This window comes from Mus musculus, chromosome 10 (genome assembly GCF_000001635.26).
Source record: "Mus musculus strain C57BL/6J chromosome 10, GRCm38.p6 C57BL/6J".
Taxonomy (NCBI): Eukaryota; Metazoa; Chordata; class Mammalia; order Rodentia; family Muridae; genus Mus; species Mus musculus.
This window is the reverse complement of record NC_000076.6, coordinates 30649561-30664501: the sequence shown is the minus strand read 5'-3', so window position 1 is coordinate 30664501 and position 14941 is coordinate 30649561. Positions and strand designations below refer to the sequence as shown.

The 14941-nt window shown below is 40.9% G+C and overlaps 1 protein-coding gene across 7 annotated transcripts in view; it reads left to right on the top strand.

Moving 5' to 3' along the window:
* Positions 1-14941, top strand: part of Ncoa7 (nuclear receptor coactivator 7) — a 162119-nt gene that overhangs the window by 143199 nt on the left and 3979 nt on the right. For 6 of the 7 annotated variants that reach the window (XM_011243153.3, NM_001358842.1, NM_001358841.1 and 3 more), the window contains 3 exons: positions 2061-2208; positions 10060-10191; positions 11414-11566. In XM_011243153.3, the coding sequence (XP_011241455.1) occupies positions 2061-2208; positions 10060-10191; positions 11414-11566 (433 nt within the window). Of the gene's footprint in view, positions 1-2060; positions 2209-8634; positions 8866-10059; positions 10192-11413; positions 11567-14941 lie in introns of those variants that run through there. The other variant, NM_001111267.2, reaches the window with a different exon arrangement.

The window sequence follows — 14941 nt, the reverse complement described above, 5'->3', positions numbered from 1 at the left end:
TGGTTTGAAGGAATGGATTTTGAAAAGACATAAAAACTGGGGCTAGAGAGATGCCTCACCAGTTAAGAGTGTTTGAAGAGGACCTAGGCTTAGTCCTGAGCACCTACGTGACCACTAACAACTGTCTGTAGCAACAGTATCAGAATATCTGACACTCTTTTCTGGCTTCTATGGATACACACACACACACACACACACACACACACTCCCCCTCCCCTTTCTCAATTAGTTCCCTCCTAGTTCTGCCTCCTGTGACTATTTTGTTTCCCTTTCTACATGTGATTCAAGCATCTTTACTTGAGAAAATAATTGAAAATATGGCACAAAATGTACACTATGCAGTTTGTATAATGAAAGACATCTACAAGCGAACATGCTGACAATGTAGAAATGTAGGCTGGGCATGGCTCATTAATTTTTAAGACACAGTATAGTAATTTAATTTCAGTGTAGTTATTAAAGAGTAGTAATGCAGTAAAAGTGTTATTATGTAATGTTACATATAATACTGTTATTTTCATACCTGAGTAAACATGGACAAGAGCAGGTGGAAGTCTAAAGCAGTCTGGTTAGAGCTGCGATGGGGATTGCATTTGTTTTACTTCTATCAGTTTTGTGAAAGTATTTTGATACAGCCGAAGTTTCTTTAAAAATTAACTGTCCATAAACTGACTTTCTTGCAGTTTGTTTCTGGTAATACTAACGAATTGCACCATCCCTCGCTATTGCTGGCTCCTCTCAGCCCCGGCGACCCTGCTAGCCCCAAGCAGAGACCGCCCACCTCACTGTTCTCTTGCTGCAGATTCTGCTCATGTCCCCAGCCATCCAACCCCTCTGGTCATTGGTCCCATATCCCAGTAACCTGCTAAAATCAAACTCTAGAGGCTTGTAATTTATAAGTCAGACTTATATCAGTAAATTCTCACCCCACCAAACGCCCACACAATAAACTTAGAGCCAAATGATATTGATATAAATTGCCCACCTAGATAAGATAAATTGTCCTGTAATAAAACATCCCTTGTAAGATATTCTTAGCTACCTGTGGCTATTTAAAGCCGCACAGAATCTGGATCATCTTTTTCTTCATCCATCTTCCTTCCGTCCCCTCTGTGTTCTCTCTCCCATCCCTAAAAACCTCTGCCCACCTTCCTTTTCCACTTCCCAATCACAGGTTTCTTGTTGAATTAATATTCAAGTTAATTGGGGGACAATTCTGCTACACCAGTTTCTTCAAATTAGATTGTTTTGTAATTACAAGAGCTTTTTAAAACCATGTGGTCCTCTCTGTTGTTCCATCCCTTACTATCATGGTTATAAATGAAACAAACCAATAAACCAAAAAAAAAAAAAAAAACAAACTAGTATTTGGGACTGGTCCATTCAGGGTGGATACTGCAGGCTGTGGGAACTATAGCTCCCAACTTCAGCTGAACACTGAGCAATTTTTTTCTTGATTATAACCAGAGAGATGCTTCTGAAATGTGTTTCCTAATATAAGAAATCAGAGAAGCCAGAAGCCAAGGACATGCCCGTACCACAAGAGATAGGTCTTCCCAAGGATAAAACTGTGTTGTTTCTAGTAACTTCTTGTTGGTTTAGTGGTTGGAGGGGTTTTATTAAAACTGTTATATAATGTATCTTGTACTTTAGCAAGAGTCTTTGGGCTTTGCTTTTGTTCTTAAGGAAAGCCTCAAGTCAACCTTTTTCCCCTGACAGTATGTATCCAATAAGTGAAAGTCCCCTGAAGAGGAAACATTTGGTGTACTATTTCACTGGGGATTTTTCATATTCTGCCCTATCTCTTGATCTTTCTTTCAGATTGAGGCAGTTTCAGTAGTGATTGTTCCTTGTGGGCTTTTGTATTGTTTTGGGGGTTCCTATTTTCTGAGTTTGGAAGCCACTCACAAAGGTAACCTTGACGGTGGGGAATTTCCTCCTCAGTAAAACAGTTTGCCAAGCGGGCAAAAGGTTGTTGCAGGTACTCCAGGCGCTCTTGCTGCCTGCCAGGAAGGAACATGGGCTCAATTGTTCACTTGCATCACGAACTTGTTTTCCAGGGTGGATCACTTGTACACCTTCTTTGTTCAGTGGTCTCCTGATGTCTATGGGAAAGATGCCAAGGAGCAAGGCTTTGTGGTGGTGGAGAAGGAAGAGCTGAACATGATCGACAATTTCTTCAGTGAGCCGACCACCAAGAGCTGGGAGGTAAACACCTAGACTGTTAAAGAGAAGAGGCTGTCCTGGACCCTGAAATGCCAAAGCAGCGGAAACGGCCTTGTGTTCACATTCCAAAAATTATTAATAGCTGATACTATTCTTTTATTTTTCTAATGTATTTAGGATACATTTTGAATCTTTGTCTCCTGTGCCATATAAGAGTGACTAGCTTGATTTGACTGGCAGTTACAGCTTGCTGACCCTGAGTTCCCTTTCAAATTAGACCATGATATATCAAGTATCTCTTTGCTTGGGGACCCTAGTGGTATAAAGATGGATAAGAAATATCTCTGTGTCTAATAAGCTTATAGGACTGAGACAGGAGATGAATCTGTCACACCTTCCTGCCTCTAAGCCTGTTCTATATTTTCATGGATGTCTCTGGAATCTGGTCCCTTGACTCTGTCTTACTCTGTTCCTATCTTGAATCCCTTGAAGCAGTTTTATTCTCCTAGGTAGATGGTGAATGCATTCAAAGACATCCCACTACCAGTTATCAGGGTAAGTTGCTTAGAGCTTCTTCCATCCTTTATACCCATCTGGACCATTGTATTCCTGAAGAGTGTATCCTCATATTAGCTCTGATCCTAGGCAGTCAAGCATTGCTATAGGAAACCTAACAACTGAAGCCAGTCATGGTGGCACATACCTGTTCTCTTGCTATTCCATGGGCAAAGACAGAAGGATCTTTTGAATCCAAGAGTTTGAGATCAACCTAAGCAGTATAGGCTAGGCCTCATCTCAAAGGACAAAACGAAGCAAATACCACAAAACAAGCAGAACGGTACCAAGATAAAGGGGTAGTTTCCGAATTCATCCGGCTCCTCAGTCATAACTAGAAATCTTTCCTTGTTGGAACCTCTCACGGGTCACTTTATGCTCCCTAGCCCATTTCAGCATCCATGCATCCTAGCATTGGGCCTCCCTCCAGTTTATGACAAAGACAGAATTACACAAATTTATTTTCTGATCCTCCCTCTCCTGCATTTTTAAATGATCAATTATTACAATCTTAGTTTCTGTCTCAGAGAGAAGAGACTCTTTTCATCTCTCAGGCTGCCTTCTGGCTTATCAGCCATGGCTATCTTTTGTGTGTTTAAATGCTTTCTCCTTCCTGTGTGGTTCCTTATCTTTCACAAGCATATGATATTTTGTTGCCTTTTTAGGAGAAAAGGGGAAGAAACATCTCATCTCCTTTATTCGTGTGTGTGTGTGTGTGTGTGTGTGTGTGTGTGTGTGTGTGTGTGTGTATGTACTTTATTCTACAGTTAGCACGCACCTTCCCCTCTCCCATTTAGGGGTCTTTCCTTGGTTTGAAAGTAGCCAAAGAGGCTAGGGTGGCGGTCTAACTCTCCAGGTTCTCCTGGCTCCGACTCTTGTGCACCACCATCCATAGCTTTTGTACTCCTATGGCGTCTGGGAATTTGACTCACTCAGATCCTCATGCCTATAAGGCAAGCATTTTACACAAGGCAAGCCATATACTCACTGAGCTATCCCCAGCTTCCTTCCCTTCGTCTTCACTTTTCCTGCTGCTCTGCTCTCTGTTGCCACCTACCTTTTGGATAAAAACTGCATCATGTCATTATATTCAGCTTCTCAATTGCCCTATTCCCTGCAGTGTACATTGCACCAAAGCCCCCATATACCCCATACTTACCACCTATTTTTAGTTAACTATTCATGTTCCTCTTTCCTACAAGATGCTATGATAGAGCTCACAGATGCCTCATAGGCCCAGCAGACTCTAAGAAACATGAGGATATCCCATCTTGACTTTACTTCTGGTAAATAATATCAAAGGGGATGCTCTATCAGGAAAACGTAATTTTCTTAGTGAGGCTATAGTCTTTCACCCAATACAGAGCTCTGGAAAGAAAATTTAGGCCCATGATGGTTACTTAACCTTTTCCTGACTAGACCTGAATATCTTGAGCCAAAGGCACCATTTTGTTGAAAACATTTTCTTCCCTTTCTCCATTCATTTGGGATTCAGATTTCATCTATTGTCAGCTGGAGGTGGAGAAGGAGCCACACTGCACACCCAAAGACAAGGGGTGAAGGAGGTGTGAAGAATGATATAGGTCCCCTCAAGGGTCTAGCGGCAGAAGAGTTTGGCCAGTTAACCCCAAAGCCATTGAGGAAAGTGAAAGAGTGAAAACTCTTTGGAAGACTGTATCTTGACCTTGGTTGAAGGAGGAGAGGAGAGGCTTCTTTGGGACTTCTTTGCCTGACCCATTTCACGGGTCAGTGAACAGGGTCTGCAAGAGAGAGAGTGGGGACTGATGGGCAAGAGACTCGAAGAATGGAGACAACACAGCCTATCAGCTTGAGGTTGGAGGCTCGTTTATTGAAAAGTAACTATAGGTATATATGCACTCGCTGGGGAGTGCAGCTGGAGACACTTAACCATAGGTCCAGGATGTAGAGGAGAAAAACAAGATGTTATCAGAGTGTGTTCAGCTGTGGTGGGCTTCTTGCAAAAACATCATGCTAGGAAAGCAAGTCTCTCGTCAGGGTGGAAAAGTACCACCTGTAAGTAAATAGCCCGGGATGGCTGCAGAGATGATAGCCACTTTCTGCTAAGAGCCAGCTTCCAACATTTGCCCATACCAAAGCTGTTGATCTGGGGAAAGAAAGGACAGCTGGCGTAAGTTAGTGGGTAGCTCCTTTATGTCTGTCTGTCCATAAGGGAAACAGTGCCCAGCTGAGGAGAAGGCTCCATGTTCCCTCATTCGGAACAAGTAATGCTCAGAAGCGTTATGATAGGCACCCCTGTGCCTCAGCTTCATGCTGTGAAGGAGAATTGTCAACCTCCTTAGGAGTTAATGGGTTGTAATCTTCAGGAGACCCAGAATAACTCATTATCTTTCAACATTTTTGTTTCTGCTCATTTTTTTTTTTTATATCTTAGTGGTATCTAAGCCACAAATCCAGGTATAATACCAGACCCTTCTCTTTCTTTATCTCTGACCAGAATCCCATTGACTTAAATGTTGAAGGGCCTTGCACCCCTCTCCCGTGCCAGAACCTCCTTATTCCACCAGGATATCTGCACCTCACTTGGACTCCAGTCTCAACCCACTCCACCTATCAACCCACCCTCACCTGTACTCAAGGCCTTCAAACACAACTATGTCTCCATTTCATAAGAAAAATGCATGTCAGAAAAAAACTTAGCAAGTAGAGTGCAGACATTAAAAAATAAATATCTAACCATACTTGTGCCTTTCATACATGTCTTTGGACTTTATTTTCTATTTTGTTTGGGCACATGGGGTCCCTTTTTTACTCTACACAAAGATTCTGTTCTATGTAGTTGGCATATGGCTTTTCCCACCTGACATAATCTTAGAATTGTTACAAGTTTTTGAAACCTTAGTTTTTAGTGTTTTCTTTTGTTTGTCTGTTTGCTTGTTTGCTTGCTTGTTTTAATAGGTCTATACTCAGTCTATAAGTTAGGCTAGCCTCAAACTTCCTGCTACAGGCTCCCAAGTGCTGTAATTATAGATATAAACCATCATCCTCCAACTAGTTGCTAGTATTTTTATACCTGTTAAAATTTATTTAACAGTTTCCCACTTGAGTTATTATATTGGTTTAATGATTTCTCAAAAATGAGGTCTTCCACTCCACCTATCAACCTTAATTATTTAGAGAAGTTCCTGGATGTGGAATTATGAGGGACAAGGACAGTAGATTTCTGTGATTCCTAAGTTTTATGTCAGCAACTGAACTTGCCATGAGTGTGAGAGATTTCCCACTGGGTCTTGCCAGCAAAAAGAATTATCAGTATTATACTTTTTCTTTCTCCTAAAAATGCTTGCTAATTAGAAAAGTAGGTAGTGTTATCCTATAATTTAATTTTCATTTACTTGAATATTGATTTGCCAAAAACATGGTCATACACAAGTTAGCCACCTGTGAGTTTCTTGCTGCTTCTGTTTTTCTATAGTTCATTTTCTTAGAGCAGTGATTCTCAACCGTCCTAGTGCTGCAACCCTTTAGTACAGTTCCTTATGGTGTCACTCCCAACCATTGCTAATTCATAACTCTAATCTTATATTGTTATGAATGGAAATGTAAATATCTGATATGTGGGGTATTTGATACTTAGCCCCCAAAGGATTTGTGACCCACAGGTTGACAACCACTGTCCTAAAGGGATATTAGCAATTCTCCGCTCCACTGAGTTTTTGTGATGAAAGAGACTTTCTTTGTGTTTGGCAGATATTTCTTCATTTACAGTTTGTCTTTTGATGTTGTTGGTGGCTTTTAGGTTTGGTTTTTTGCTTTGTTTTGTTTTTAAATCTGTAGTTAGTCCTATAGGCAATAGTTAATTTTTTAAAAAAATATATATGATAGGTATTATTTTTAGTAATATTTTTCCCATCACTATTGAGTGATTTTTGAGATTTCCTTCAATCTTAAAAAGTCTTATATATGTATTGTGTGTGTTGTCTATTTAACTTATCTTTTAAATACATAAGTATATTCATGTACTCCGAGGCTTAAAGCTAGGAGTATCATGTTCCTACCCCCCTCCCACATGGCCTATATTAATGGTTGACCACCTTGCCCATCACTGGATTTAGGGCGAGGGAGGGTGTTGTCTCTCTCCATGTATATGTGTATAAGTATGTGTGTGAGGGATGCTGTATGATATATGCTAACAAACATGTGTTAGTGTGAATGCCCCTGTGCATGCTTGAGAAGGTCAGAAGAGGAGGTTTGGTGTCCTACTTTATTAGTCTCTACCTTATTCCTTTGAGACAGCTTCTTTTACTGAACACTGAGCAAGGATGGCAGCTGGGCAGTCCTAGCAATTCTTCTGTTTCCATGTTCTACAGTGCTGGGATTACAAGCCTGCCAGTGGCTGTGCCTAGCCTTTTACAGATGTTGGCATCTACACTCAGCTCTTCATGTTTTCATGGAAGTACCCTTTTACACTGAGCCATAGCTCCAGCCCTCTGGATTTCTAAAAAGTAGAATCCTAGACCCTTACCTCAGGATACTTTGGTTTAGTAAGTCTATAGGAAGGATGTTAGAATTTATATTTTTCAAAGCTCTAAGATGAATCTGAAAAACAGCTAGGTTTTAAAACTACTCTCCTATAAGACAAGATCCATTCAAGCAAGACACTGAAGTTCTTTACTCTTTCAGATCTTACCCACGTCTCTCATCTCTTCTTCTAGGGCTCTTTGTTCTTCAGCCATCAGGAACCTAGAGCATCCATCTCTGTACCCCTTGCTGCAACCCTATACCTGGCATATCTCCCCACCCAGCTCACAGATAGATCCACCCACTCCCTTGTGAATAAGCCTTCTCTGGGCACACCAGGTGTCCAACCCTTCTTTGAGCCTTGAACACATTCAGCTCCTTTATTGCATGTCATGGCATTTGTTTGGCTATAATTTCATCTTCTGTCACTCATCCATAGAAAACTATGGGCTGTGTCCCTGTTCCTGGCAACTCACCTGGCATGCCCCAGAATACAGGAAGTGCTTAATAAATGTTGGCACTCTCCAGTATCCAGGAAACACTTAATTAATGTGTTCTATCATGAAATACCAGGCACTGAAAATGGTGCTTCTCCCAGGAACAGAATTCAAGTGATTTAGCCCTGGGTTGTTAGGTATGTGCATGCCTGGCTGGTGTGTTGTGTCCATTCATCTGCCAGAGTATAACTTAGAACCTACCCCAGGACCCTGAACCTTCAGCAGCCCCTGGGACTGAGAGTCCCCTGCGGTGTGGAAGAGTAGCAGAAAAACAGGTGAAAATTGATCTCTTGTAGATCTGTATTTCTTTCCAAGCCTGTGTCACCTGATCTGACGATCAAAAAGAACCCCGTGGAGGACTTTATCAGTCACTAAGATGCATCCCATAATGTGAAACGATAAACTGTACCTTGCCACTTGTTTTGTCAAACTGCACATAAGATGGCATTGTTCACTGCCTCCTATAAGTTAGAAATGCTCCCACTCTTTCAAGTTACTTATGCCAACAAATTCTAAAAGTCACATAGAAACTGCTGTTGCCGGAGTGAGCCTGGCTACCACCCCTGTCAAAGGCTCCTTTTCGTAAGATTCAAACTGATGCTGGGAACCAACCCGCACCAGTTTAAAATGGAAGTTGAACCTTAAAGAAGTAGGTGAAAGAAAACCTTGAAGAGACAAGGAGAGGACAGCTCAGTTACCTACCCTGAAGGCATATGGAGGAAGAGTTCAGGAGAAGAGCGAGAGGGGAGAAAAAAACCTCAACACCAGGACAATGGGGTTTTATTGTATGGCTGGGTTTCAAAGGTGAAAGTGTCATTTTACAGACTCCCGCTCTGCCTGACAGGAAGTGTGCCTGCTCTAAATCCTAATTTGGGTATGTTCCTGTAGAAACGTTGACCCCCCTCCCCCCCAACTCCTTGAGGGAAACAGAAACTCAATCTTGCAGGAAGCTAGAAACCGAAGGGAGAAAAAAAAACACCCAGTGTAGGTCAGCCTGACAGTCAGTGGCTGGTGTGCAGGCAACCAGAGAAAGACCGATTCTTCTCTGTGGACAGTCTTCTGTCCCAGCACCATGAGAGGCAGAGGACTGCCCCTGGACATTCAGATTTTCTATTGTGCCAGGCCTGACCAAGAGCCTTTTGTGAAGGTAGGTGGGCATGCGTCCTGTGCTGGGGACCCAGGGTGCCTGCTGGGGAGCCGGCTTTTCTGTCACTGGCGTGCGTTTGGAATTCCTTCTAGTTAAAAAGTATTGAGCATGTTCTTTTATTTGCTATGAAGTTTTTTGCTCCCTCTTTCTGAAATCCGAAATGCATACTTGACTTGTTCTACTCCTCAGCCTGAGTTTGGACCGTTTATATTTTGTAGACTTTGAAACTAGAAACAAATCAAAGTGCTTGGTTTAGTATGTCTAAGTGTTAGCTTTGTGGTTCTTTGAAAGTGTTTCTGTAAATTCTCCATCAGAAGATAGGAAAATCCATAAGTGTATTTCCCTACCCTAAATTCAGCTCAGAAGATGAATAATTTGTACATGTCATTGTATGTTTTGGAAGTCAAACCATGCACTACCTGACAACTAGATGTGAGATACCTTTTCTCTGTAATAGAGCTGTAGCTACTACTATACCTGGGCATTTTAGAGAGCTAATTACCCCTCATATGTTTCATGTAGTGATTTGCTGAGAAATTAAGAGAGACAAAATGTTTTTAAGATGAGAACATTAGTAGTTCATAAACCCAACTGTATTTAAATAGTAGATGTGCGTTTTTCTATCTAGATGGGAAATTTTTGATCATTATGAATTGTGGAGAGGGAATTGAATCATAGCCTGGCTGTAATTTAGAGTAAAGCTCTCTGTGATTCCCGTTTGCTTCTGGTGGCTGTTATCATCCATCATTTCTGCTAGTCTTAGTTGCTATGTACACAACCATGAAGCTTAATTGAAACCTATCCTTATCGCCCCAAACTCTCTGTTTATAGACTTTCTGAAGGATCTCTGATGATTTCCTTTACAATTTAAATTTGGACTCAAAGGCTAAAGGAGCCTAGCTTAATTGTTTTTAAGGATATAAACCTCGTGGAGCTACTGAGTTCCGAGCAGGAAGACCAAAACTGGAAAGCTTATGATTTTACATCATGCATATTAAATGCTCAGCTGTCGTGACTTAAATTCTGCATTTGTTCTGGGTTTGAAAATTTGTCATTTCCCCCAAAGTCCTTTTCTGTTTATCTCTTATTTCCCAACACTACTCCTTTTAGTCAGCTGCATGCCCCAGGTTATTTGGGGGAAAGTGCATCTCATCTGGGTTCTTTCCACATTGGCTCTTTCTGTCCTCACTTCAGATCATCACAGTTGAGGAGGCAAAACGCAGGAAGAGCACTTGCAGCTACTACGAGGAAGAGGAAGAAGAGGAAGAGGGACTGCCTATCCTACAGCCCCACAGTGCACTCCTGGAAAACATGCACATCGAACAGGTGGGTACTCCACTCCACGGACTGAACACTGGACTTCAGGGCCTTGTAGAATATTCCTTGCCCCTGGCCTGAGTGAAACCGCTAGGTGAGGAAGCAGAGGCACAGAACCTAACCATAGCCAGCACTGCCTTTCCACTTCTGAAATGTTTCAGCAGCCTTCTTCATCGCCTTCCTGGGAGCTGACAAGACCTTAACAAAGAGGAGGCCATTTCTTAACATAAAAAATTGGAAGTGATCGCCCATAGTCCTGATGTACCTAAAAAAGATCCAATAAATTAAATATATTTATTATTTAAAATATGTATTATAAAAATATATAATTAATCTGAAAAGTTTGCTACTTGAATTTTATGAAATATTTGTGTTTAGTGAGATTAATGTGGAATTTGTTATACTTTTTTCACCAGTTAGATTAGGAACATGAATTCCCAAAACCTTAAAGAATCCAACCAGGAAGGCCCAGGGACTTGGCCAGACAGCTATAGAGGTGGTCTTGACGTTGCCCCTGACGCTGACTTCCAGCACTTGAATACATTGCATTCCATAACTGCCTTGATAATATTTTTTGGAGAGACTCTTTACTAGTATTTATGGCACCTAGCTTAAGCTAAATATAGTTGATAGACGTGGGAACAAGGTGGACAAAGTCCCTATGAGCTCACATGGAAAACACAGATGTTTCCTTGGTCTATAGGACACCTTAGTCAGTAGCAGCTTTAAACCTATGAAAACCTAGAACAACTGGAAAAATATGAAATGACCAAAAGCCACGTTGAATTATAAAGAAAAGAATATGTGTAGTTAGTACCCCTTTGGCTGGCTTGGTTTGTCTGAGTCTTCAGATACAGTCTTTTCTCTGGGATGCACCACAAGTCCTCTAGTGACATTATAGCTGTGCATGTTTGTATAACAAATTTCTGTGACATTCAGATTAGCACAGATTTACCTAAGAACACTTTTTTTTTTTTTTTTTTGGTGTGAATATTTTATCAGTGACACTGGAAACCAACAATCAGGCTCTGAGTGAGCAAGGTATCTCCTGGGTGGCATCCTGGCCAAAGGAAACACTCTCTAGATTTCCTTTTTCTTTCTCAGCTAGGCAAAACAGGTCCAAATGTGAGTGTTCAGTCCTTTAGTTTGAACCACAGGCAGTTAGTTAACGCACTTCTTAGTGACTGATTAGTGGTTAAAATGGCCTTTTGTATTTTCTCTGGATTGGCAGCTGGCCCGACGACTTCCAGCCAGGGTACAAGGCTATCCATGGAGACTGGCCTACAGCACATTAGAGCATGGAACGAGCTTGAAGACTCTCTACAGGAAATCAGCATCTCTAGATAGTCCTGTTCTTTTGGTCATCAAAGACATGGATAACCAGGTGAGGCCTGTTCCTCTCACAGAGAACATGTATCTTGTTTTTGGAGAGATATGATTTCAATCTAGTTCAGGCTATATAATCTAAGGTATTTTGAATTCCTGATCTTTCTACATCCACTTTCTGAGTGCTAGAATTATTAGTGTGTATCATCATAAATGGTTATATAGACGCTAGGGATGAAGTCCAGGGTCACATGCATGCAGACAAACTCTGCCAACTGAACTGTATCTCCACCTGAAAAGGTGTTTTGGTGGCAGATTTTTAGAATACCCACAGTAGAGAGACTGCTATATCGACTCCCATTCTCAGACTAAATGGATTTGGACATTCTTGTTTTATGTCTTTTTCTTCTTGTTTTTGTTTGTGGGTGTATTTTGAAATCCTAATATAAAGAAAATGGAACAATTGTATGCTGAGAAATTTTCTCCCTGTGCTGACCATAAGATAGAAAATAGTAACCTAAAGCAGTTTAAAAGTAGAAGTTAGGGACAATCATGTGTACAGTTGCAAAGACAATCTCAGTGACATACCAGAGTTTTATCCTAAGGGTCTTAAGTAGTAGCCATTGATGATGCCTACTGGGTAGGGGATAGTCAACTTCTGTTTATTGGGTCTGGGGTTCAATGGTTCAGTAGCCATGGGAAATCCTTTTCTCATGGTACTCTTACCTGTGTGGTGACTGCCCTTTCTATGAGCTGTTTGAGTTATTACGTAGTACCCCATCTATTCTACACTGTTATCACCTCCTTCAAATCAACTTACATTGTGCATGGATTATGTGCAAACCACTTTCATTTCCTGTTTAATCAAGCCGTTACATACCAAAGTCATTAATAAATCAGTTAGTTTAGTCATGTTATGTCTAATCAACACCCATTATGTACAGGACATCTCAGCTTGGATAATTCTCATCCAAGCTTCTTGGGATAAAAGTGTTTTGAAATATGGATTTGGGGGAGTCATGGAAGATTTGTATATGTATAAGGGTATATCTTGGAGATCGCTCTCTCCCCCCACCTCTCATACACACACACACACACACACACACACACACACACACAGAGGGAGTTTTCATAATTTTACTCATGAAACAGGTTTTCGGTGCAGATTTTTCTACTTCTGGCATTGTGTTGGCATTCAGAAAGTTTGGGACTTGGAGGGGTTTTCTGATTGGGGTTGCTCAACCTGTGATGCTCAAGTGAGGAGCTTGCTGTGAAGTACAACTCTCTATCCTGCCAATTTACCTCCCTGAGTGAGGCACATCTAATCCCTGTACTTGGAAGGCAGAAGAGCTGAATCTCTGTGGGCTCAACATTAGCCTGGTCTAAAAAGTGAGTTCCAAGACTGCCAGGACAACACAGTGAGACTCTTGTCCCCAAAAAGATTATGGCCCTGGTGAAGTTATGGAAGGCACAGTCTTTATGACTTTATTGCCATAAGAATTACTGAAAGTAGAATAACTGTTACTATTTTTATTATTATTACATCAGGATTGATAAGATCTTATTTAATAATGATCCAAGATGAGTAGTGTGAACAATTAAGATGAAAATCAAAATAATACCACAAAGTGTTTAAAGTCACATAGAAAGTTATGAAATGTTAGAATCATTGGTGCTATGTCTTGAATACAATTGTGACTAGATAACACTTCAGTTACAAAAATATATATAGTTTCTGTCTGTTTAGCAGTCGTATCCAACTTGTCCACACTGAGAAGGTACCAATGAGGCACAGTTTTGCTAAACTTCCTGTCAACAGTGATGTAACAGAGGTCTGAGGCTAACACATGTCGTCAGGCAGTAGAGCAAAGGTTCTCAACTTTCCTGGTGCTGTAACTCTTTAATACAGTTCCTCATGTTGTGGTGACGCCCAACCATAAAATGATTTTGCTGCTACTTCATAACTGTAATTTAACTACTCTTTCGAATCATAATATAAATATCTGATATGCAACCCCATGGGGGTCATTGACCCACAAGTTGAGAACTACTGGAGTAGAGTTTTAACATATCATGCACCCTGCAGATGCTATTGTGAATATTTGGACATTAGCTTGGCACATTCCAGCCTCTCCATCCTGAGGAAATAAGGTGTCTTTTCTGTTTATGGGAATATGACAGACATTAATATAATAATATAATATAAAATAATAGAAATTAATATTACACATGCAGAAGGAAAATGAGGAGTTGTAGAGAGTTGTGGGAATCATAAAAGCAACAATCCTTTACAGTCTCTGGAAATTGTCCTGAAGGCATGCAGCAAATGAAGAAATATTTATTCAAGAAAATCTAATAAGTCTCAGTAATAACAATGAAATTCTTTGCACTTGAGACACAACCCTATTCCCACCACTCCAACAATCCCAGTTCAAACCCATAGTTTTACTCTGGACTTGTGTGGTCCAGGAGATGGGGGTCCCCTCTTCTCACAGCTGCTAGTTTCCTGTCCCTTCTAACAGGCCCAGCACTTCTTATACGCCTCCCAAGTTCATTGTTTCAGAGATGAAAATTCAGACAAGTATGGCTAGAGGCAGATGTCTTTCCTCTACCCAGCCCACATACTCGCATCTCAGACATGATGGTTGTGAATGCCAGATACCTCATTGTTCTCCTTCTAGCACTAGATAAATACATGCACATTGTTTGAGACAAGCTAGGGCCAGACCAGCACTCTGCTACTTAAAGCAAAGTTGTTTTTTCTGAGAAAAGCAGGCAGATGTATAGCTCAGAGTCCAGGTCATTGTCTTAGGGACTTGTTCCAGAGGAAGAGATTGGCCATAGGACATGAAGTGCTGACCCCCTTCCCACAGAGCTGGGGGTGTCTTTCAGTGAGTTCAGAAGTAGAAAGCCAACGATATCCCTGAAGCGATTACATTTGGCTGTAGACAGTTGAGAAGAGTTAAGTTCACCGTGAGAACATGCTTCCCTAGCTGAGGAATATTATTTAGAACCCTGTAGAGGGCTAGAGACGGCATTTCCTATCGGTTTATCTGAAAGGAACTCATTTCCCACCTGTTAAAGGATTCTGTTATTCTCATGTCATATTGTAAAATCATGCTTTAAAAAACCTAGGTGCCACCCTATTGTATTCCAGCTCCATTATTAATAGAAGAGAATGTAATTGCTTATATTTTATTATAAGATATGTTCTTTACTTCATTTTTAGCAAATGTAGAGAAAATTTTGGGGTAGGAAGTATGAAAATCTTTAGAATTAGAAATCTGTAATGTTTAGTATTAGATAGAAGTAGTAGTGAAAAAGACAGCACACAGTGATTTTGAACCAGTTAAAGTGTCAGACATTTTCAAATACACTCTAGTAAAGCAATGTTTTTCAAGTAGCCTTTGCAGTGGAAGGCACATGAGGCACC